Consider the following 25,230-nt stretch of genomic DNA (forward strand, 5'->3'; position numbering starts at 1 on the left):
GGGATGACTGTGTGTGGCAGTTAGATGACAAAATACTGTGTCTTTGAAGGGGTTATAATATACTATTAAATATTATTATACTGTATGGGCGCACTAAAGGGGCATTATACTATGTGGGGGAACTATATAGGGCATTATACTGTAGGAGCATTTTACTTTTCATGGGGAATTTTTTTTATCATGGGGTGGGGCTCCGAAAGATAATTTTGCACGGGGCACCATCTATCCTAAGGCCGGCCCTCTATCTATCTATCTATATCTATCTATCTATCTATCTATCTATCTATCTATCTATCTATCTATCTATCTATCTCTCATATCTATGTATTTATCTCATATCTATCTATCTATCTATCTATCTATCTATCTATCTATCTATCTATCTATCTATCTATCTATCTATCTATCTATCTATCTATCTATCTATCTATCTATCTATCATCTATCTATATATCTATCTCATATCTATGTATTTATCTCATATCTATCTATCTATCTATCTATCTATCTATCTATCTATCTATCTATCTATCTATCTATCTATCTATCTATCTATCTATCTATCTATCTATCTATCTATCTATCTATCCAAAAAACAGGCAGCACACCGTAGTTTAAGTGAAAAAAGAGGGTACTTTATTGCCCCATGTGCACATGGGGCAATAAAGTACCCTCTTTTTTCACTTAAACTACGGTGTGCTGCCTGTTTTTTGGATTTCTGTATAACTGGGAACCTGGTCTGCTCCCATGTGCTTGCACCCACATCTTTAATCCGGTTTTGCTGGACCTTCTGTTTTGCTGCTATCTATCTATCTATCTATCTATCTATCTATCTATCTATCTATCTATCTATCTATCTATCTATCTATCTATCTATCTATCTATCTATCTATCTATCCATCCATCCATCCATCCATCCATTCCATCCATCCATCCATCCATCCATCCATCTATCTATCTATCTATCTATCTATCTATCTATCTATCTATCTATCTATCTATCTATCTATCTATCTATCTATCGTGTATCTCATAAATATTGATATATATTATAGTTTTGGGCTGGGTCTACACGGCAACATATAACATATTGTTATGGTTATTTTTTTTCTCTTCAGAGAATCAGATATTAAACTATGTATTTTTTTCTTTTTTAGGTCTATGGAATTGTCTATATTTATGGATAATAAACACCGATTCTCAAGATTGGAATCATCGAGGATCCAGGAGTTACCCATCGTATTATAATTAATGTCATTGATGTTAGCCACAATGGCTTGTTATAAAATATGCCTGTAATTGGAATGGTCCGATTCTGTCCCTACTTTGCATTGTTTTTTATTTTACTTATGATGTTCAGTGGTATACCAGTTAGCTATGATGGATATATAGGAGCAGGCTTTTTCAGATATTGTTGCTAGAAAGTGACAGCTTGTGAAGTCAACAAAATGGTCAAATAAGATAGAAATTATATGACTACAATAGTCCGTTTAGTGTGGTCAGTGACCGGCACTCTCTGATTATGGTATCTCGTATACCAGATACGGGGAACTATGGTATGCTATATGCACATCATGGGAACCAGTGCCTGGGTTACCTGGGCGATCAGTCTCCCGTAGTTGGGGGCCGATCTTCTAGAGTGGAGTACCTTCAGGGTAGGACATGGAAAGTCTCTGTTAAATATGACCGTCACAATACCATTTTTTCTTAAATATCTTTTATAACAACTAAGTTGAGTATGCTCTGTTAAAAGATGATCGCTATGTGAACAGTGATGGCCAACACGCATGTGTGATATGCTGTCACTAACACAATCATCATTATTTTGTTAACTAAGTTACCTACCCCTATACATCACGACCGTTCAAGAATTTTTGTTTTTAGAGCGCTTGCGTGGCTTTTTGCTGACATGCGCATGGGACTGTTCTAATGCAGAAGTGCGCAGTATGATACTCTAGACGCCGGATTTTGGCGCTATACGATCGGAGATACATGGATCCTTGATGACGTTGAATGTAACTATTTGAATATACACAGATGTCAATTATATGAATTGATTATATTATTATGACTTTTCTTATACAGTATATGTAACACGTTTATCTTATTGCACTGGTCACTTTATTTGATATATAACAGCACAGTGCACTTTTTGCGCATATTGGAATAAGAATGTTTTTAACACTATTTGTTTAATTGTATACAATTACTATATGACATAATTTCCTCTATTTAAACCTTGAATTTATAGGTATGGGGAGAGAGGGAAAAGTAGAGCAAAAATGGTCAATATCGCCTTAAATTATTTAAATTGATACCGACTGGTATAGTAGGTGAAGAAATTTGGCTTATGCAATGTCCCCTTTATTTTGCACAACCGTATTCACTTGGTAACTATATTTGTATTATTTAATATTTTTATTAATTTGTTATGAATATTTTTTCTTTTATTTTATTATTCAAATCCCATTGATTAGGAGATCATTTTGTGGTTATTCCTCTTCAATGGGAAATAGGAGGGAGTACTCCAAAGATTATTATTGTAATTGTGACTTGTTCATTAATGTGCACACCACAAAGGTATCAGCTGCAGCTTGAGGTAAGCAAACAGCTGATTTAAGTAAAAATGGGGAGAGAACCTCCAGCTCACCTGACACACTCCAGTGTGTCGTAGATAGCGCCCGGATCCTCGTGTCGGCACACGGATAGCAACAAAGGGGAAAGAAGGAAGGTAGGATCCAGCGCTGGGTAACATTAAAATGGAAAATGGTTTTCCAAGTTTAATTGGTATAAGTTAAAAGGAAAGTCCAGTTGTAAGATGTCCAGGGTGTGTAGGAAGTGGAGAGGTGGTATCCTCTAGGCCTACGCGTTTCGGACGACTGCCGCGTCCTTAAACTTGGCTGTGGTAGATTTACAAATGAGCGCGCTGTCAGTTTTATATTTGGTTAATAGCACAGCTGATTTTCGATGGTGATTGCGTGTCATGGTCAGTTGTGCATTTGGAACGCAAGTACCGGAAGTGGGTATCAAATGACCGTGGCTAGTTTTATGTTGTTTAGTGTACTTTGATGTACGAGACTTTTTCAAACTTATGCTTAGTATGTCAATTGAGAAACTTCTAAGTAGTATATTATTCAATAATAATATCGAACTGCATATTTATTGCTTTGTTAGGTTATTTTGCGTTCCAGAACTCGTTTTGGAATATGAGGTAGAAGACGGCAGCCGGCTTGGTTAAACTTATGTATCGGGCGTATTAGACGAAGGAGAATTATGGACTTTTTTTGCTGCAGGTTAGTCTTTGTATGAAAATGAGTTATGTGTCAATGCATGATGATGAATTATTACGCATTGATATTATCTTAGAAAAATCAAAGGAATTGTGTTGCTGTTAATGGAACATAATTAGGTTTTGGAATTTATATATATGTATATAGCTGTTGTCTTATGTGTGTCACCAATCATTCCATATATGTCGTTTTATTTGTTGTATTTTTTATTTATTTATTTTTGTGACACATATATGACGACAGATGATGTAATATTTCTTGGCAGGGCGCTCATTGTGTTTGGCGAGGATAGGATGTGAAGAGTGTAGGTAGGACCACAACTGTGACTAATAGGGTAAGGAAACATACACTGTTGAACAACAAGGGCTGGGTGATGTGAGGGTTGCTATGTACATAGCAATTAGCAAATATTATGCATGTACATATTGGGAATTTAAGTGAAAATATATGAGGATTAAAAAAAACTTTGGAGATACTTAGACATGGTAACCTGGTATGTGTTATGCGCTTTGGATCATGTGGATTGTATTGAGGTACTATTTTTATTGTTGGATTAATATAGGTACATTAATTCTTTCTTTAAATTAAGGCCTTCTGGGTATCTTGTGTTTAACCTGTAAATCCAATAAGCTTCCCTCAGATGAGTTTTATGTTTAATGTCACCACCTCGTTTAGAAGGGTGAATCTTTTCAATAGCATAGCAACGAAAGGTTTTGGTGGTTCTATTATGTTGAGAAATGAAGTGTTTAGACGCATTGGATATGTTAAGAATGTTTACATTTCTTATGTAACTGAGATGTTCTAAAATTCTCGTCTTGAATTTCCGATTTGTGCAGCCTACATATTTTAAGTGGCATTCTGTACATTCGATTAGATAGATAACTGAATCAGAATTACAATTGATGTAATTCTGAATATTGAATATTTCTGTTTGTGTAGAATTGCTGAAATTTTTTGTTGGATAGGCGTAAGAGCAGACTTTACAAGGATGCTGACCACATCTGTAAAAGCCTTTGGTTTCTAACCATGTTGTTTTTGTATTCTCGTTAGATGTAAACAAGGATGGAGATAGAGTACTGCCCAGAGAGGGGGCTTTTCTTGCCACTATTCTACATCCTCCAGCTAAAATTGTACGCAAGGTGTCATCCTCCATAAGAATGGGTAAGTAGTTGGTAACTATGTTTTTGATTTTTGTGAATTGGTTACTCTGTTGTAGAATCAATGTCGGTTGGTTAACAGCAGGTTGAGGTTTTTGTCTTTTATTAATGATTTCGTTGTGGAAACCGAGCAGTTGACTTCTGGGTTTCTTCGTCATGATGTTACGAGCTATGTTAAGTGACCATTTTGGGTAGCCTCTTTCTTGGAGTCTAGTGTTTATTTGTTTTTGTTCTATCTCAAATTGGTTCTGGGATATGCAGTTTCTTTTTGCATGATGCATTTCACCCAGAGGTATGGTTTTGATGGTATGTCTTGTATGATCACTTTCCGCATGAAGTATGTTATTTGAAGCTGTGGGTTTTCGATGAGTTTTGGTGGATATAATTTGACCTTCATCACCTTTTAATTCCAAATCTAGGAATATGGTGTATGAGGTATCATGATGAATTTAAGGTTGCACCTATTATCATTGAGAGTTTCTACCAATTTAGGGATGGTGTTGATGTTACCTTTCCAGATAATCAAAATGTCATCGATATATCTACCGTACCATTCTATGCAGTTACTGTATATATTGTCGGAGGAAAAGATGTAGAATTGTTCCCACCATGACATCACCAAGTTGGCTACTGATGGAGAAAACTTTGCCCCCATTGACACGCCTTTGAGTTGTAAATAATATTTTGTGTCAAATTGAAAATAGTTGTTAGTTAACAGGAACATTAATACTTCTAGGATATAGGCTTGAAATTTTTTTTCATAAATACTGTGTTTTGACAGATGGTAATCAAGAGCAGTATAGGCTTTTTCATGTGGAATTGATGTATATAGTGATACAACATCACATGTGAGCCAGGTAAAATTCTTTTCCCAGCATTTATTGTGTAGTAGATTAAGAACATGTTTTGTGTCTTTTAGAAAACCAGGTGTTTTTTGTGCTAGAGGCTGTAATAATGTATCCAGCCATTCAGACAGTGTATGTTTCCTTACCCTATTAGTCACAGTTGTGGTCCTACCTACACTCTTCACATCCTATCCTCGCCAAACACAATGAGCGCCCTGCCAAGAAATATTACATCATCTGTCGTCATATATGTGTCACAAAAATAAATAAATAAAAAATACAACAAATAAAACGACATATATGGAATGATTGGTGACACACATAAGACAACAGCTATATACATATATATAAATTCCAAAACCTAATTATGTTCCATTAACAGCAACACAATTCCTTTGATTTTTCTAAGATAATATCAATGCGTAATAATTCATCATCATGCATTGACACATAACTCATTTTCATACAAAGACTAACCTGCAGCAAAAAAAGTCCATAATTCTCCTTCGTCTAATACGCCCGATACATAAGTTTAACCAAGCCGGCTGCCGTCTTCTACCTCATATTCCAAAACGAGTTCTGGAACGCAAAATAACCTAACAAAGCAATAAATATGCAGTTCGATATTATTATTGAATAATATACTACTTAGAAGTTTCTCAATTGACATACTAAGCATAAGTTTGAAAAAGTCTCGTACATCAAAGTACACTAAACAACATAAAACTAGCCACGGTCATTTGATACCCACTTCCGGTACTTGCGTTCCAAATGCACAACTGACCATGACACGCAATCACCATCGAAAATCAGCTGTGCTATTAACCAAATATAAAACTGACAGCGCGCTCATTTGTAAATCTACCACAGCCAAGTTTAAGGACGCGGCAGTCGTCCGAAACGCGTAGGCCTAGAGGATACCACCTCTCCACTTCCTACACACCCTGGACATCTTACAACTGGACTTTCCTTTTAACTTATACCAATTAAACTTGGAAAACCATTTTCCATTTTAATGTTACCCAGCGCTGGATCCTACCTTCCTTCTTTCCCCTTTGTTGCTATCCGTGTGCCGACACGAGGATCCGGGCGCTATCTACGACACACTGGAGTGTGTCAGGTGAGCTGGAGGTTCTCTCCCCATTTTTACTTAAATCAGCTGTTTGCTTACCTCAAGCTGCAGCTGATACCTTTGTGGTGTGCACATTAATGAACAAGTCACAATTACAATAATAATCTTTGGAGTACTCCCTCCTATTTCCCATTGAAGAGGAATAACCACAAAATGATCTCCTAATCAATGGGATTTGAATAATAAAATAAAAGAAAAAATATTCATAACAAATTAATAAAAATATTAAATAATACAAATATAGTTACCAAGTGAATACGGTTGTGCAAAATAAAGGGGACATTGCATAAGCCAAATTTCTTCACCTACTATACCAGTCGGTATCAATTTAAATAATTTAAGGCGATATTGACCATTTTTGCTCTACTTTTCCCTCTCTCCCCATACCTATAAATTCAAGGTTTAAATAGAGGAAATTATGTCATATAGTAATTGTATACAATTAAACAAATAGTGTTAAAAACATTCTTATTCCAATATGCGCAAAAAGTGCACTGTGCTGTTATATATCAAATAAAGTGACCAGTGCAATAAGATAAACGTGTTACATATACTGTATAAGAAAAGTCATAATAATATAATCAATTCATATAATTGACATCTGTGTATATTCAAATAGTTACATTCAACGTCATCAAGGATCCATGTATCTCCGATCGTATAGCGCCAAAATCCGGCGTCTAGAGTATCATACTGCGCACTTCTGCATTAGAACAGTCCCATGCGCATGTCAGCAAAAAGCCACGCAAGCGCTCTAAAAACAAAAATTCTTGAACGGTCGTGATGTATAGGGGTAGGTAACTTAGTTAACAAAATAATGATGATTGTGTTAGTGACAGCATATCACACATGCGTGTTGGCCATCACTGTTCACATAGCGATCATCTTTTAACAGAGCATACTCAACTTAGTTGTTATAAAAGATATTTAAGAAAAAATGGTATTGTGACGGTCATATTTAACAGAGACTTTCCATGTCCTACCCTGAAGGTACTCCACTCTAGAAGATCGGCCCCCAACTACGGGAGACTGATCGCCCAGGTAACCCAGGCACTGGTTCCCATGATGTGCATATAGCATACCATAGTTCCCCGTATCTGGTATACGAGATACCATAATCAGAGAGTGCCGGTCACTGACCACACTAAACGGACTATTGTAGTCATATAATTTCTATCTTATTTGACCATTTTGTTGACTTCACAAGCTGTCACTTTCTAGCAACAATATCTGAAAAAGCCTGCTCCTATATATCCATCATAGCTAACTGGTATACCACTGAACATCATAAGTAAAATAAAAAACAATGCAAAGTAGGGACAGAATCGGACCATTCCAATTACAGGCATATTTTATAACAAGCCATTGTGGCTAACATCAATGACATTAATTATAATACGATGGGTAACTCCTGGATCCTCGATGATTCCAATCTTGAGAATCGGTGTTTATTATCCATAAATATAGACAATTCCATAGACCTAAAAAAGAAAAAAATACATAGTTTAATATCTGATTCTCTGAAGAGAAAAAAAATAACCATAACAATATGTTATATGTTGCCGTGTAGACCCAGCCCAAAACTATACTATATATCAATATTTATGAGATACACGATAGATAGATAGATAGATAGATAGATAGATAGATAGATAGATAGATAGATAGATAGATAGATAGATAGATAGATAGATAGATAGATAGATAGATAGATGGATGGATGGATGGATGGAATGGATGGAATGGATGGATGGATGGATGGATGGATGGATGGATAGATAGATAGATAGATAGATAGATAGATAGATAGATAGATAGATAGATAGATAGATAGATAGATAGATAGATAGATAGATAGCAGCAAAACAGAAGGTCCAGCAAAACCGGATTAAAGATGTGGGTGCAAGCACATGGGAGCAGACCAGGTTCCCAGTTATACAGAAATCCAAAAAACAGGCAGCACACCGTAGTTTAAGTGAAAAAAGAGGGTACTTTATTGCCCCATGTGCACATGGGGCAATAAAGTACCCTCTTTTTTCACTTAAACTACGGTGTGCTGCCTGTTTTTTGGATAGATAGATAGATAGATAGATAGATAGATAGATAGATAGATAGATAGATAGATAGATAGATAGATAGATAGATAGATAGATAGATAGATATGAGATAAATACATAGATATGAGATAGATATATAGATAGATAGATAGATAGATAGATAGATAGATAGATAGATAGATAGATAGATAGATAGATAGATAGATAGATAGATAGATATGAGATAAATACATAGATATGAGAGATAGATAGATAGATAGATAGATAGATAGATAGATAGATAGATAGATAGATAGATAGATAGATAGATAGATAGATAGATAGATAGATAGAGGGCCGGCCTTAGGATAGATGGTGCCCCGTGCAAAATTATCTTTCGGAGCCCCACCCCATGATAAAAAAAAATCCCCATGAAAAGTAAAATGCTCCTACAGTATAATGCCCTATATAGTTCCCCCACATAGTATAATGCCCCTTTAGTGCGCCCATACAGTATAATAATATTTAATAGTATATTATAACCCCTTCAAAGACACAGTATTTTGTCATCTAACTGCCACACACAGTCATCCCCCTTGTAGATAGTGCCCCCTGTAGATTTTGCCATACAGCCTCTCTGTAGACAGTGCCATAATCCCCCACCTCCTCCTTGTGGATTGTGCCATACAGCCCCGCACTCACAGTAAAATAACCATCAGCCCACCACTCTCACTAAAATGTCCATCAGCCCGCCACTAACAGATTTTCCCTGTAGCTACACAGCCCCCTTGTAGGTAGTGCCACACAACCCTCTTGTAGGTAGTGCCACACAGCCCCCTGTAGGTAGTGCCATACAGCCCCCTGTAGATAGTGCCACACAGCCCCCTTGTAGGTAGTGCCAAACAGCAACCTGTAGGTAGTGCCACACAGCCCCCTTGTAGGTAGGCCACACTGCCCCCTGGTAGGTAGTGCCACACAGCCACCTGTAGATAGTGCCACACAGCCCCCTTGTAGGTAGTGCCACACTGCCCCATGGTAGGTAGTGCCACACAGCCCCCTTGTAGGTAGTGCCACACAGCCCCCTTGTAAGTAGTGCCACACAGCCCTTTGTAGGTAGTGCCACAGAGCCCACAGACCCCTTGTAAATAACACCTCCCTTTCCTGTAGATAGCACAACTTTATCTCCCTGAAGGGGAATTCCGCTCCTCGAGGGCTCCTTTTGATATCTCTGTCCATATATGGACAGTGACATCAGGGGCAACTCCTGAAGCGGAATCCCTGTCCTCAGCATTGCCGACGCTGTGACCGGAGATTACACTCCAGGAGAAGCCCGTCTTCTGTGTCCATTTATGGACAGTGATGTCACTGGCTTCTCCTGGACTGGTATCCCCGGTTACAGAGTCGGTAATGCTGTGGACGTGGATTCCGCTTCAGGAGTGGCCCCTCATGTCATTATCCATATATGGACAGAGACATCAAGAGCTCCATCCAAGAGCGGAATCCCCGTCCACACAGGGATTCTGCTCCTTCAGGGAGCTACAGTGGCTCTAATAGATAGCAGAGCAGGAAGATACCTCCCTGCTCTGCTATACTGGCACTGCTACTGCTGCAGCAGCCGAAGAGGCCGCTAGCGGCACCGCCGGCCATGGGGGGGGTCCGTCCCCCATCCCGACAGGCGGCACGGGCACCATCAAGCCCGGTGGCGCTGCTAGCAGCCGCTATGGCTGCTACAGCGGTAGCGACGCCCGGGCGGAAAGGTGGCTGCTGAGTCGCTGGGCCCGGACGCTTCTGAAACATGCGGGGTGATACGGTGATACCAGATGTTTATAGTTTTATAGGTTTTTTTTATGTTTTATGGCGTTTGCACAATAAAATAGTATTTATAAAAGATCATTTACTTTTTGTTTTGCCTTATTCTAAGAGCCAGAACTTTTTCATTTTTCCATAAAGAAAGCCGTGTGAGGACTTGTTTTTTGTGTAACGAACTGTAGTTTCGATCAGTACCATTCTTAGGTACATGCAACTTTTTGATCTCTTTTTATTTCATTTTTTGGGAGGTGAAGTGACCAAACAATTGTGATTCTGGTATGGTTTATTATTATTTTCTTTTAGGGCGTTCACTATGCGGGTTAAATAACAAAGTACTTTTGTAGTTCAGGCCGTTAGGGATGTGGCGATACCAATTATGTATAGTTTATTTAAAAAAAAAAAAAATTATTAATAATAAAGGTCTGATAAGGGAAAAAGGGGGATTTTAACTTTTTATTACTTTTGAAACTTTTTTATTTTTACACAACTTTTTTTTACTTTTTCACTTTGTCCCACTAGGGGACTTTAGGGCAGGAGGCCGTGATCACAATTCTAATACACTGCACTACATGCGTAGTGCAGTACATTAGAGCTGTCAGCTGCTCGCTGACAGCAAGCATAGTGGGTCCTGACTTAGATGGCATAGCCGGACGCCATTATTAGGCTTCCGGTTGCCATAGCAACCACCGCCGCCCACTATCATGTAGCGGGCCGTCGATGGTAGTTTAACCCCTAAGAAGCCGCCATCGCTATTGAACACGGCTTCTAAGGGGTTAATCAGCGGGGACACCGCAATCGGTTACCGCTGAAGGAGCTGCGGCATGGAGCGCGAACGATACAGTTACCATGAACTAATAGTACGTCCAGGAGCGGGAGGTGGTTAAAGCAATAACTAATTTTACTTTATTAATGGCCAATACAATTATTTAGAGGAAATATCAGGCAATAATGTTACTTCAAGATTATCTTAAAATATGTTATATATTATGAATGGAAAAAGAGAGTTATAAATCTACTCCGAAGTTCCATGTTTCATTCATACCTATAAGGTTAATACTTTTCATGGTATGTATCCAATATACTTCTCTTTGTAAAAGATTTTGCCTTATGGATTCGTCATTGTTGCCTGTTATTTCCTCTAAGATGCACCATTTTAGGGCATAGACCTTATGTTTTGCCTCAAAGAAATGTTTTTCTACAGTAGTTTCTCCATGTCTTCTTTTTACTGTTGTTGTGCGGGTACTTTGATTTTTATTTTTTGTCCAAAAGTTGTAATTTCTGAATGATGTTAGTTTATGTGTGTTTTTATGAAACGCATTTAGAAGGTAATGACGTTCTTGCAGTTACAGTTGAAGTACCCTTTAATTTTGATTGAATAACCTTTAGTTGAATGGCAAATAGATTCTACTTTAATAATTGAACTACAATTCATGCAAGAAAGACATGGGAATGTACCATTTTTAGGTTTATTAAGAAATGTTTGTTTAGATATAGGCTTTTCTTTAATATCTGCTCTTATAAGTTGATTTGAAAGAGATTTTCCTTTGCGATATATGAATTGTGTATTTCAGTAAATAGTTTTCCGTACTTGGGCCTCATATTTTAACATATCGCAAGGTTTATTAATAGTTATTTTAATCAGTTTAGAGTAGCTATTATATGTGGAAATAAATAAATATTTTTTATTTACGTCTTTTCTTTTCCTTAACCCCTATCCGCACGAGTAAGTATCTATATGTCGTTGCGGGAGGTTACTTCCTGCAGGAGGACGTATAATTACTGAGTTGTTTCCGGTGCACACTGTCGGCGACAGTGTGCACCCGGAACCAAGGAGGTCAGCTGTCACCAACAGCTGACACTCCACTCTTGCCAGCCAGTGGTCCTGATTTCCGTGAATTAACACCTTAAATGCGGCGATCGGTTGCGATCGCCGCATTTCAGGGGTTTCTAGCATATCGGCAGACCCCGGTCTAAAATTGCAGGGTTTGCCAATAGTTAGCATGGCAAACGGAAGCCAAACAATGGCCTCCGTGTCTGCAATGGATGGAAGCCCTTCAGGACCAACCTCCGGCTGTGTTGTTCCCTATGCACACTGTCCCCGACAGCTGACACTCCAGTGCTGCCGATCAGTGGCTCATCGCCGCTGATTTCGGCAATTAACACCTTAAATGCGGCGATCGATTGTGATCGCCACATTTAGGGGGTTTGTAGCACATCGGCAGCCCCCATGCAATTGTGTGGGTTGCTAAGGCTTGTGATGGCATCTGGAGGCCAGGCAACGGCCTCCGGGTCTGCCATGTATGGAAGCCTATGAGGACCAGCCTCTGGCTGGTCCTCGTAGACTTACTGTCAGAGTGACGTGACATTGACAATTGGAATACATTACACTACTAAGTGGTGTTGTGAAGGATCACCACTATGTATATTTGTGTGCTTGCAAAAATCATTATTATCCTTACATAAAGCTTCTCAGTATATCATATTCTGCTATAATGCTATGTAGTATGATAAGATGACACAAGATGGCGATGGAGCATGAGACAACGCCCTGGAATGTGAAAAAAGCAAAATTAAGTATTAACCCACAAACTTCTATAAACTTACTGAACAAATAAGAAAAGGGCATGTTTGAACAAGAACCAATTAGCACCTTGGAGGTGTCACAAGATCATATACTGATAATTGACGCCATTTTTGCTATATAAGTTTTGCATTGTTTTAAATAAAGTTGTTGTGCTCCTATCTCATCGAGAGAGGATATTCTACCTGAGCTCTGCTTCTGGTGTAATTCTTCCCGCTTTACTCGGTGAAAACCAGGCTGACTAACTGGGAACGAGGATCTAAAACTTCACAGTGTAATGTATTCTAGCAGCGATCAGAGCTGCAGGTAAAAAAAGAAAGTGTAAAAAGTAAAAAAAAGTTTATAAAAATGTTTTATAAAAGTGTAAAAATAAAAGGTTTTTTTTTCAAATAATAAGTCATTTATTATAGGAAAAAAATGAAAACGTTAAAAAAAGTGCACATATTTGGTATCGCCGCGTTCGTAACGACCCAAACTATGAAACTATAATGTTATTTTTCCCGCACGGTGAACGCCGCAAACAAAATAAACAAAAAACTATGCATCGCTATTTTTTGGTCACCACCCATCCTAATATATAGAATAAAAAGTGATCAAAAAGTCGCTTTTACCCCAAAATAGTACCAATAAAAACTACAACCTGTCCCACAAAATACAAGACCTCTCAAAGCTTTTTTGACTAAAAAATAAAAAAGTTACGGTGTCTCAGCTATGGTGTCTCAGAAAATAAATTATTTTATAGAAACGTAATTTTATTGTGTAAACACTGCAAAACATAAAAAAACTATATACATATGGTATCGCCATAATCGTATCGACCCGCAGAATAAAGTAAAATGTAATTTATTGCGCACAGTAAACGCCGTAAGAAATAAAGAATTATATACATCATGGTATCACCGTAATCGTATTGAGACGCAGAATAAAACTAAAGTTGTCGTTTTTACCGCACGGTGAAAGTCGTAAAAATAAAACCCCAAAAACCATGGAGGAATCACAGTTTTTTCCAATTTCAACCCGCAAATATTTTTTTTTCAGTTTCCCAGTACATTTTATGGTAATTTAAATGGTGTCAATAGAAACTACAACTCCTCCCACAAATAAAATAAGCCCAGACACCACTCTATTGATGGAAAAATAAAAATTATGGCGAAAATGAAAAAGCAAAATAGGATCAGTCCTGAAAGGGTTACTTAGTTTCTAATAAAAAAACATTTATGACCACATGTGGGGTATTTCCGTACTCGGGAGAATTGCTTTACAAATGTTGGGGGGCTTTTTCTCTTTTATCCCTTGTGAAAATTAAAAAAAATCAAACTTTTAGTGGACAAAAATGTTGATATTCATTTTCACGCCTAATTCCACTAAATTCTACAAAAAAACTTTGGGGTCAAAATGCTCACTATAACCCTAGAAAAATTCCTTGAGGGGTTTTGTTTCCAAAATGGGGTCAATTTTGGGGGGTTTCCACTGTTTTGGTACCTCCAGAGCGTTGCAAACACGACATGGCACCGAAAACCATTCCAGCAAAGTCTGCGCTCCAAAATCCAAAAGGCGCTCCTTCCCTTCTGAGCCCTGCTGTTGGTCCAAACATCCGTTTATGACCACATATGGGGTATTGCTGTAATCGGGAGAAATTGTTTTACAAATGTTGGGGTGCTATTTCTCCTTTATTCCTTGTAAAAATGGAAAAATTCTGTTATTTTCATCTTCACAGACTAATTCCACCCAATACTGCAAGAAAACTGTGGGGTTAAAATGCTAACTATACCTCTAGAAAAATGCCTTGAAGGGTTTAGTTTCCAAAATGGGTTCACTTTTGGGGGGCTACGACTGTGTAGGCACCACAACACCTCTTCAAACGTGATATGGTGCTTAAAATATATTCCTAAAAAAAGGAGGCCCCAAAATCCACTAGATGCTCCTTGGCTTCTGAGGCCTATGCTTCAGTCCATTAGCACACTAGGGCCACATGTGGGATATTTCTAAAAACTGCAGAATCTGGGCAATAAATATTGAGTTGCATTTCTCTGGTAAAATCTTCTGTTTCAGCAAAAAAAATTAAATGTGTAAATTTCACCTCTACTTTGCCTTAATTCCTGTGAAACACCTAAAGGGTTAAAATACTTTCTGTATGCGGTTTCAAATGCGGTTTTGAATACTTTGAGGGGTGCCGTTTTCAAAATGGGGTGATTTATGGGGACTTTCTAATATATAAGGCCCTCAATACCACTTCAGAACTGAACTGGTCCCTGAAAAAATTGCCTTTTGAAACATTCTTGAAAATATGAGAAATTGCTGCTAAAGTTCTAAGCCTTGTAACGTCCTAGAAAAAAAAGGATGTTAAAAAAATGATGCAAACATAAAGTAGACATATGGGAAATGGTAACCAGTGACTATTTTGTGTGGTATTACTATCTGTTTTACAAGCAAATACATTGAAATTTAGAAAAATGCAAAGTTTTTCACAAATAAATATTGAACTTATCGACCAAAGTTTTTTACTAACATAAAGTACAATATGTCATGAGAAAACAATCTCAGAATCCATGGGCGCAGCTAAAGGCTCATGGGCCCCGATGCAAATGTTCTTATCCCCCCCCCCCCGCAAACTTCTCATGGCCGGCGGTCCGCAGCTTTCAGTTGCATCGCTGGGTCTCCTAAGTGACCCATCAATGCAGCACTAGCAGCCAGGGGCGTGACTAAGGACTTAACCCCTTAGTGACCAGCCCATTTTAGGCCCTAATGACCAAGCTATTTTATTTGTTTTTCTATAGTCGCATTCAAAGAGCTATAACTTTTTTATTTTTTCGTCTACATAGCTGTATGAGGACTTGTTTTTTGCGAGATAAGTTGTACTTTTTAATAGCACCATTTTAGGGTACATATAATTTTTTGATTAACTTTTATTAACTTTTTTTGGGGGGATTATAAAAAAAAACTGAAATTCCACCATTGTTCTATGCGTTTTTAAATTGACGCCGTTCACTGTGCGGCATAAATAACATGTTACCTTTATTCTATGGGTCGGTACGATTAAGGCGATACCACATATGTAGAGGTTTTTTATGTTTTACGACTTTTGCACAATAAACACCCTTTTGAACTAAAATTATTTGTTTTTGCATCGTTGCTTTCCAAGAGCCGTAACTTTTTTATTTTTCCATCAATGTAGTGATTTTTTCAACTTGTTTATTGCGGGATGAAACGTAGTTTTGATTGATACTGTTTTGGGGTGCATGGGACTTATTGATTCATTTTTATTATGACTTTTTTGGGGGGCAATGGAAAAAAATTGCAATTTCGCCATTGTTTTTTGCGTTTTTTTTTTACGGTGTTCACCTCGCGGTTTAAATTACATATTAACTTTATTAATGGAGTCATTACGGTCGCGGCAATACCATATATGTGTACTTTTATTTATTTTTTTACACTTTTACTAAATAAAACCACTTTTTAATGGAAAAAAATGGTTTTATTTATTTTTTTACTGTACTTTTTATTAATAATCTTTATTTCACATTGGTGACTTATTTTATTAGTTCCACTAGGGGACTTTACTGTGCGATCTTTCGATCGCTGCTATAATGCTTTGGTATACTTCGTATACCAGAGAATTATTGCCTGTCAGTGTAAGTCTGACAAGCAATCTGTTAGGACGTGCCTCTGGCGCGTCCTAACAGGCATATGTCCAGGGCAGACCTGGGGGCTTTTATCAAGCCCCCGGCTGCCATGACACCCCATCGGAGACCCGCGTTTGCATTCGCGGGCCGCCGATGGGTGACAGAGGGAGCTCACTCCCTCTGTAAACAAAGTTAAATGCCGCGGTCGCTATTGACGGCGGCATTTAACGGGTTAAACGGCCGCGATCGAACTAAACTTCCATCGCGGGCGTTGGAGCAGGAGCTCAGCTGTCATCAGACAGCAGAGCCCCGGCTCCAGCCTGCACGGGAGACCCGTGCAGGACTTAGACTAGGCGAACATGAAAAGGCGTCAGCCTAGCCTAAGGTCCCTTAGTGATGAACGTTAAAAGGCGTATTGGTGGTCACTAAGGGGTTAAAATGTCAGGGGAAATAGCCCAAATACATATGTGTCCGCCAAAAAAATGTGTGCGTATAGGAGACAGCATAGCATGTCTATAGCACTACGACCCTATAAACTATGGATAGTATTAGATACATTGGCTTAGAAGACAGTATCACACATGATAGGATTAGATACAGTGGCCCAGCAGACAGTATCACACATGATAGGATTAGATACAGTGGCTCAGCAGACAGTATCACACATGATAGGATTAGATATAAGGCCCAGCAGACAGTTTCACACATGATGGGATTAGATACACAGCTCAGCAGTCAGTATCACACATTATAAGATTAGATACAGTGGCTCAGCAGTCAGTATTACACATGATAGGATTAGAGATAGGGCCCAGAAGACAGTATCACACATGATGGGATTAGATATACAGCTCAGCAGACAGTATCACATATGATGGGATTAGATACAGTAGCTCAGCAGACAGTATCACACATGATAGGGTTAGATACAGTGGCTCAGCAGACAGTATCACACATGAGAGACTTAGGTATAGGTCTCAGCTCACTGACATTTTGGCTCCAGCGCTGGACCCAAGAAAGGTAAGAATAATAATTGTATTGCTTCTTTATGTGTTACTAATTATTTTTGTGTGTTTGTGTTTTTTTACAAGTTCGGTTGTTGGACTACTTCGGGTTCGATTACTACTTCAATGACAGTGTTTTTTTATTCTCAATAAAATGGTCTATGGGGGTTGTGTTTTTATGTTGTATTATTTAAATAAAATACTTTTTCTATGTGCTTGTATTTTTTTAAACTTTATTATTACCACCTTAGTAATGGCCGCTGGCTGATTGACAACCTCCATTACTAAGGTGGGGCTTAATGTTAGCAGGTGCAGAGGCAAACATTAACCCCCATTATTACCCCGCTACCCACCGCCACCAGGGGTACTGGGAAGAGCCGGGTACGAACCAGTACCCGACCATCTGTAGTGACGGTTAGGCACCGGGGCAGCCGCAGGCTGGTTGTATTGGGCTGGGATAGGCCAAAAACAGTGGCCCTTCCCACCCTGGTAATGCTGCCTGCTGCTGCTGTGTTGTATCTGGCTGGTAATGAAAATTGGGGGGGACCCCACATCGTTCTTTACAATTATTTTTTATTTAAATTTTTTTAAATGACGTGGGGTCCCCCCCATTTTTCATAACCAGCAAGACACAATAAAGCAGCAGCAGCCTAGCATTACCAGGGTGGGAAGGGCCACTGTTTCTGGCCTTTCCTAGCCTGCTAATACCAACCTGCGGCCGCCTCATTGCCCGTCCATCACTACAAATGGTCAAGTTCTCGATCGTACCCGGCTATTCCCAGCACCCTTGGTGGCGGTGGGTACCGGGGTAATAAAGGGGGTTAGTGTTAGCATCTGCACTGGCTAACACTAAACCCTGCCTTAGCAATGGATGCTGTCAATCAGCCGGCGGCCATTACTAAGGCAGTAGTAATATAATTTAAAAAAAAAAATCAAAGACATAGAAAAAATATTTTATTGAAATTAAAAAAAAACACACACCACCCTCATTAACCATTTTAATGATAATGAAAAAAGCTGTCATCGAGTAGACCTGGAATCCAACGTAGCCCAACGACCTAACCTGTAGGAAAACACACAAAAAACGATTAGTAACACATGTGTTATGCTTAGATACAGGGCCCATGTGTGATACTGTCTGTGGGACCCTGTATCTAAGCCTACCACAAGGTAGGCTTAGATACAGGGTCCAGCAGACAGTAATCTTATACAGTATGGTAGGCTTATATACAGGGCCCATCAGTCAGGATTACACATGGGCAATGTATCTAAGCCTACCATGTGATTGGCTTAGATACAGGGCCCAGCAGACAGCATCACACACTCTGTGATCCTGTCTCATGGGCCCTCTAAGCTTGCTACATCGTAGGCTTAAAGGGGTTGTCGAGTCCCTAAACATTGATGGCCTATCCTCAGGATAGGCCATCAGTAGCTGATGTGTCGGGATCCGACTCCCGGGACCCGCTAATCAGCGGTTTTGAAGGGGCTGCAGCACTCGTATGACAGCTGCTTCCCCTTCATCTCCCTTACTCGCTCACACTGTGAATTGCCAACACGGATTCACAGTGTGAGCAAGTGACTGGAATTAAGTCACCGTAATAAAGGGGAAGCAGCTCTCGTACGAGTGCTGCGGCCCCTTCAAAACAGCTGATTGGCCGGCTCCCGGGAGTCGGACCCCGCCAATCAGCTTCAGCAGACAGGGATATTAATCTTACCCTCCTCTTCAGCCGCGGCGGAAGTTCTGTCCTGACTCTATCCAGGATCACGATGTTGTGCGCGGCGCATAGCGTTGTGACATCATGCGCTGCGCACAGTCCTGTGGCGTCAGGACCTCCGCTGCGCTCCGTGACCAGGCAGGTAAGTACTGTCAGTTACTACAGTAACAGGGGCCCGCGGCCCGAGTTACTATAGCAACTTTTTATTGATGTGGTGCGGGGGGCCGCGGGCCCCCTGGCTTCGGGGCCCATTCGCAATTGCGACCGCTGCAACCCTATAGATACGCCACTGTCAGAATCGCTTGGATATGTAAAAGAATTCCGAAGTTATTACCACTGTGAGGGTTTAGCATCAGGAGAGGTTGGTACAGCGGTTTCTTTGTAGCCAGAGACAGGGACACCGTGCATTAAAAGTCATAACAGGGCTTTGCCTGTGTTTTTATTCTTGTCAAAGAAACAGCCTCTTGTACAATAAGGCAAAATACAAAATAAATCCTACTCGTCTGAGCACTAACTAAAAAAGATATTATCTAACTATACCGAGTGCCTTCCTACCAGGCACTGGACACAAAGTAACACAGGTCTTTACTCACATAGAATACAGGCTACTCCAGCCTTAGTAGTCTCAAGTCTGAGTCAGGGGTGAGACTCCCACACACTGTGTCTGCACCTTTTTATACACAGGCTACAGGTGCAGCTAATTGAGCAGCAGCCTTGTCCTACAAACAGAGATGGACTAGGGATTGGGGAACCCGCCCTGCTCTTCTCCAATCCAACTCCAGGCCCTTTTTCCGGCTTTTCCTTAAACCGAGATTGGAAAGCTAGAGCTTTCTATTGCAAGAACTACTCATTCCCTGGAGCCTAGGATACATATGACAGGATTCTAGGGGAAATGTACCTTCCCTCAATGACTTTACCTGTCACTGTCTCACATTCCCTCTTCCTCTGTTCGAGCCCGTGGGATCGGACACATTTAGCTACAAGGCAGTGTGTCCTAGACAAAGCGTCAGCATTGTCCTGCAGTTTTCCTGCTCTGTGTTCCACAGTATATTTGAAGTTCTGCAAAGTAAGAAACCACCGTGTAACTCTTGCATTTCTCTCTTTAGCTTGACACATCCACGTAAGAGGAGAGTGGTCTGTAACCAACCTAAACCGACGACCCAATAAATAATATCTCAGGGACTTAAGTGCCCATTTAATTGCCAAGCACTCCCGTTCAACTATGCTATAGTTTTTCTCAGCCGGGGTAAGTTTTCTGCTCAAATAGGTCACAGGATGTTCCTCACCACCCACCTCTTGTGACAGAACTGCTCCGAGCCCCACATTAGAGGCATCAGTTTGGACAACAAACTCCTTTTTGAAGTCAGGAGTGACTAAGACGGGTTGGTTACACAGGGCCAGTTTCAACTCTTGAAAGGCGCTTTCAGCCTTCGTGTCCCACTTGACCATGACAGACTTACTTCCCTTGGTAAGATCTGTCAGGGGCGCTGCTGTGCTGGCAAAGTTTGGAATGAACCTGCGGTAATAACCTACAATTCCTAGAAAAGCTCTGACCTGCTTTTTGGTTGAGGGCTGGGGCCAGTTTTGGATAGCCTCAACTTTGTTGACCAGTGGCTTTATCACCCCTCTCCCAATTATGTACCCCAGATACTGTGCTTCCTCCAAGCCTAAGGAACATTTATTTGGGTTTGCTGTTAACCCCGCGGCTCTGAGGGAGTTTAGTACTGCTTGTACTTTTGGTAAGTGGCTTTCCCAGTCATCCCTAAAGATTATAATGTCGTCCAGATATGCCGAAGCATACCGACGATGGGGTTTGAGGACTATGTCCATTAACCTTTGAAAGGTCGCTGGAGCCCCATGTAGCCCAAATGGTAAACAAATATATTGAAACAGACCATCCGGGGTGATCAACGCAGTTTTCTCTTTGGCGCCCTCCGTGAGGGGTACTTGCCAATAGCCTTTGGTTAAATCAAGTGTTGAAAAATACCTTGAATGGCCCAATCTCTCTATTAACTCGTCAACTTTTGGCATTGGGTATGCGTCAAACTTTGACATCTCATTTAACTTGCGGAAGGCGTTACAGAAACGCAATGACCCATCTGGTTTCGGAATCAATACAATGGGACTTGACCATTCACTTTTTGATTCTTTAATAATCCCAAGGTCTAGCATTTTCTTGACCTCCTCAGATATGGCTTGTCTACGAGCTTCAGGGACTCTGTAGGGTTTCAAGTGGACCCGAACCTGAGGCTCGGTCACAATGTCATGTTTTATTATACTGGTCTGTCCTGGCAGTTCTGAAAACACGTCTGTGTTTCTCTGCACAAACTCTTTTGTCTCCTGTTTCTGTGGCTTTGCGAGGGATTCTGACACATACACATCTGGGTTAGGACTATAGGGGGTCCTTACTGCCACGAGGGTCTCTCTTTCTTTCCATGGCTTAATTAACTTTACATGGTATAACTGCACTGTCTTCCTTTTACCTGGTTGGTAAACTTTATAATTTACATCCCCCACCTTTTCAATTATCTCATACGGCCCTTGCCATCTAGCAAAGAAATTTGCTTTCTACGGTTGCCACTAAGACCAACACTCGATCACCAGAGTTACAATTTCTAACTTTAGCAGTTCGGTTATACACCCTGCTCTGAGCATCCTGAGCTTGCTCCAAGTGTTCCTTAACTATCGGCATGACCGCAGCGATTCGGTCTTGCATCAACGTGACATGCTCAATTACACTCCTATAAGGTGTGGACTCTTGCTCCCAGGTTTCCTTGGCTATGTCCAGGAGACCACGGGGTTGTCTGCCGTATACAAGTTCGAAAGGAGAAAACCCTGTGGATGATTGAGGAACTTCACGTACAGCGAACATCAAATAGGGCAGAAGACAGTCCCAATCCTTCCCATCCTTACTAACCACCCTCCTCAACATGCCTTTTAATGTCTTATTGAATCTTTCGACAAGACCATCAGTTTGAGGGTGATATATAGAGGTACGCAGGTGTTTCATTTTCAGCAGTTTACATAAATCCTTGGTGATTTTGGACATAAAGGGAGTTCCCTGATCGGTAAGGATTTCCTTAGGTAAACCAGTACAGGAAAACATGTAAAACAACTCTCTTGCAATGGCTTTTAAAGAGGAATTTCGCAATGGGACTGTCTCAGGGTAGCGTGTGGCATAGTCCAACACCACTAGGATATATTGATGTCCTCTAGAAGATTTGACTAAAGGGCCGACCAGATCCATGGCAATTCTTTCAAAAGGGATCCCAATGATAGGCAAAGGCACCAGCGGACTTCTAAAATGTGGCATAGGAGCCATTATCTGACACTCCGGGCAGGACTCGCAATACCTCTGAACTTCCGTATATACCCCCTGCCAGAAGAATCGTTGTAAGATACGCTCTCTGGTCTTTTCGCAACCTAGATGTCCACCCAGCACGTGTTTATGAGCCAGGTCCAACACCGTTCTACGATACGGTTGGGGTATCACCAGCTGTTCAACAACCTCCCCACGTACGTTATCTATCCGATACAGCAAATCCTGGTTAACCGCCATGTGTGGAAACACCTTATCAGCCCCTGGATGTTGAGGCACTCCATTTAATACCTTAGTATTTTCCCTGGCTTTTACCAATGTGGGATCGCTAAGTTGAACGGTCCCAAAATTGTTACGTGATACATTTAACTCTGGTATCTCAGAAATTTCCTCCTGCTCATCTGTTTCACCAGCAAAAACAGCCAGAGGAAATTTATCAGGCTCAGTGGTCACCCCTACTGCTGGCACCTCAGCATCTTCGTTAAAGGGTTCTGGGCTAATCACAGCGCACACATTAATACCATCATTAACATTTACAGTGGAGGTTACATCTTTCTTCCTCTACAAGTCCCAGAATACTGGGAAGTCTCTCCCCAGGATCACACTGTGCATCAGGGACTTGACCACACCCACTTCATGGCAAGCGGTTCCACAGGAAGTCTCTAGAGTGACCAAAGCGGTGGGGTATTCTTTAGTGTCCCCATGTATGCACAGGACCCCTATACTATGTCCGCTGAATGTTCCAGGGTCTATCAGGCTGGCATGCACCAGGGTAACCAGACTCCCAGAAGGCACTCACAGTACACCCTTCCACTTTTACGACACACATATTTGTTGCTCAGTCTCGTAAACAGTCTCAGCAGAACAAACAGGACGTGCAAACAAGGATATTCGCCTTGCTGCATCACACTCCATTGGCTCAGTAGTCAGGGGACAATTGGCAGCAATATGCCCAAGTCCATAACACCGCCAGCACTGTATGCGGCCCCGGTCCCCAACTTGAGACCCTGGTCTGGCCTTCAGTGTCTCTCTGGGATTTCTTCCCTCCGTCTGCTCCCCTTCTGAGCCATTTCAGTCTTACCGGGTGCTCCGCACGATTTGCTGTTCCTGGGGTTAGAACATCCAGGCGGTACTTCTTGGAGTAGATCCTGAGTAGCTCTGTACCTTTCAATCAGGTTCACCAGCTGTTCCGCATCTGTAGGATCTCCTTGACCGACCCAACGCTGAACCTTCGGTGGTAAGGAGCAGATGTATTTGTCAAGCACCACTCTCTCCACGATCTGCGCAGGGGTTGATTCCTCTGGCTGTAGCCATTTCCTTGCAAGATGGACAAGATCATACATTTGTGATCGCGCAGGTAGGTGTTCCACGAAAGTCCAGTTGTGCACCCGTCGAGCACGCACATTCATATTAACACCCAGACGGGCAAGGATCTCACACTTCAGCTTGGAGTAATCCTTGGCATCCTGCTCATTGAGATCAAAGTACGCCTTTTGCGGCTCTCCGGTTAGGAAAGCTGCCACCACTGCTGCCCACTGATCTGAAGGTAACTTCTCTCGTTCTGCCACTCGCTCAAACACCATGAGATAGGCCTCAATGTCGTCGGTGGAAGTCATCTTCTGCAGAGATGTCTGTACCGCTGCACGAGTGGTTTGGCGCAAACCATGAGGCCCCGCTGACCTCTCCACTGAGGCCTGAATTTTGTCTTGCAAATAGCGATTAATTTGCTGCTGTTCTTTTAAGGCCAGTCTGTGGGCTTCACACAGCAGAATATTGTTTTCAGCCTGTGCACGCATGGCTTCCTCATGCACCATTCACTGAGTCGTGCCGGCTTCTTGCAGAGCTGTGCTTATCTTCCCCTGGTTGATATTAGCCTGAATCAGCTGTTTAAGTATTTCATCCATTTTAACAGTCTCTTTTAGCCCTGTTGCCGCCTTCACCCAAGACATACACTTCCAAGCACTCTCGGGGAGAAAAAATTGTGTTGTTGCCCCTAGCAACGATTTTCCACTTGGAGCAGCAAAAGTCCTTTTAAATAGGTGTATGTCTCTTTAAGACCGTGCCCGCATCGGCCACCATATGTGAGGGTTTGGCATCAGGAGAGGTTGGTACAGCGGTTTCTTTGTAGCCAGAGACAGGGACACCGTGCATTAAAAGTCATAACAGGGCTTTGCCTGTGTTTTTATTCTTGTTAAAGAAACAGCCTCTTGTACAACAATGCAAAATACAAAATAAATCCTGCTCGTCTGAGCACTAACTAAACAAGATATTATCTAACTATACCGAGTGCCTTCCTACCAGGCACTGGACACAAAGTAACACAGGTCTTTACTCACATAGAATACAGGCTACTCCAGCCTTAGTAGTCTCCAGTCTGAGTCAGGGGTGAGACTCCCACACACTGTGTCTGCACCTTTTTATACACAGGCTACAGGTGCAGCTAATTGAGCAGCAGCCTTGTCCTACAAACAGAGATGGACTAGGGATTGCGGAACCCGCCCTGCTCTTCTCCAATCCAACTCCAGGCCCTTTTTCCGGCTTTTCCTTAAGCCGAGATTGGAAAGCTAGAGCTTTCTATTGCAAGAACTACTCATTCCCTGGAGCCTAGGATACATATGACAGGATTCTAGGGGAAATGTACCTTCCCTCAATGACTTTACCTGTCACTGTCTCACACCACATAAACTGACACATCTTCAGATTCATGTTTACAATAGCC

At 41.0% G+C, this 25,230-nt stretch overlaps 2 protein-coding genes across 7 annotated transcripts in view; one reads left to right on the plus strand and one right to left on the minus strand.

Annotated features, from left to right (window-relative positions):
- RAMP3 (receptor activity modifying protein 3) overlaps window positions 1-25,230 on the minus strand; it is a 483,921-nt gene that overhangs the window by 141,629 nt on the left and 317,062 nt on the right. The window lies entirely within an intron of this gene.
- Window positions 4,348-25,230, plus strand: part of LOC142652871 (uncharacterized) — a 29,059-nt gene continuing 8,176 nt past the window's right edge. For all 6 annotated transcript variants that reach the window (XM_075828545.1, XM_075828548.1, XM_075828547.1 and 3 more), the window contains exon 1: window positions 4,348-4,451. Coding sequence is in view for 3 of the 6 variants with exons in the window: in XM_075828548.1 (XP_075684663.1) it covers window positions 4,448-4,451 (4 nt within the window). In the remaining 3 variants the exon portion in view is untranslated. The remainder of the gene's footprint in view (window positions 4,452-25,230) is intronic.

This window comes from Rhinoderma darwinii, chromosome 5, assembly GCF_050947455.1.
Source record: "Rhinoderma darwinii isolate aRhiDar2 chromosome 5, aRhiDar2.hap1, whole genome shotgun sequence".
Classification (NCBI taxonomy): domain Eukaryota; kingdom Metazoa; phylum Chordata; class Amphibia; order Anura; family Rhinodermatidae; genus Rhinoderma; species Rhinoderma darwinii.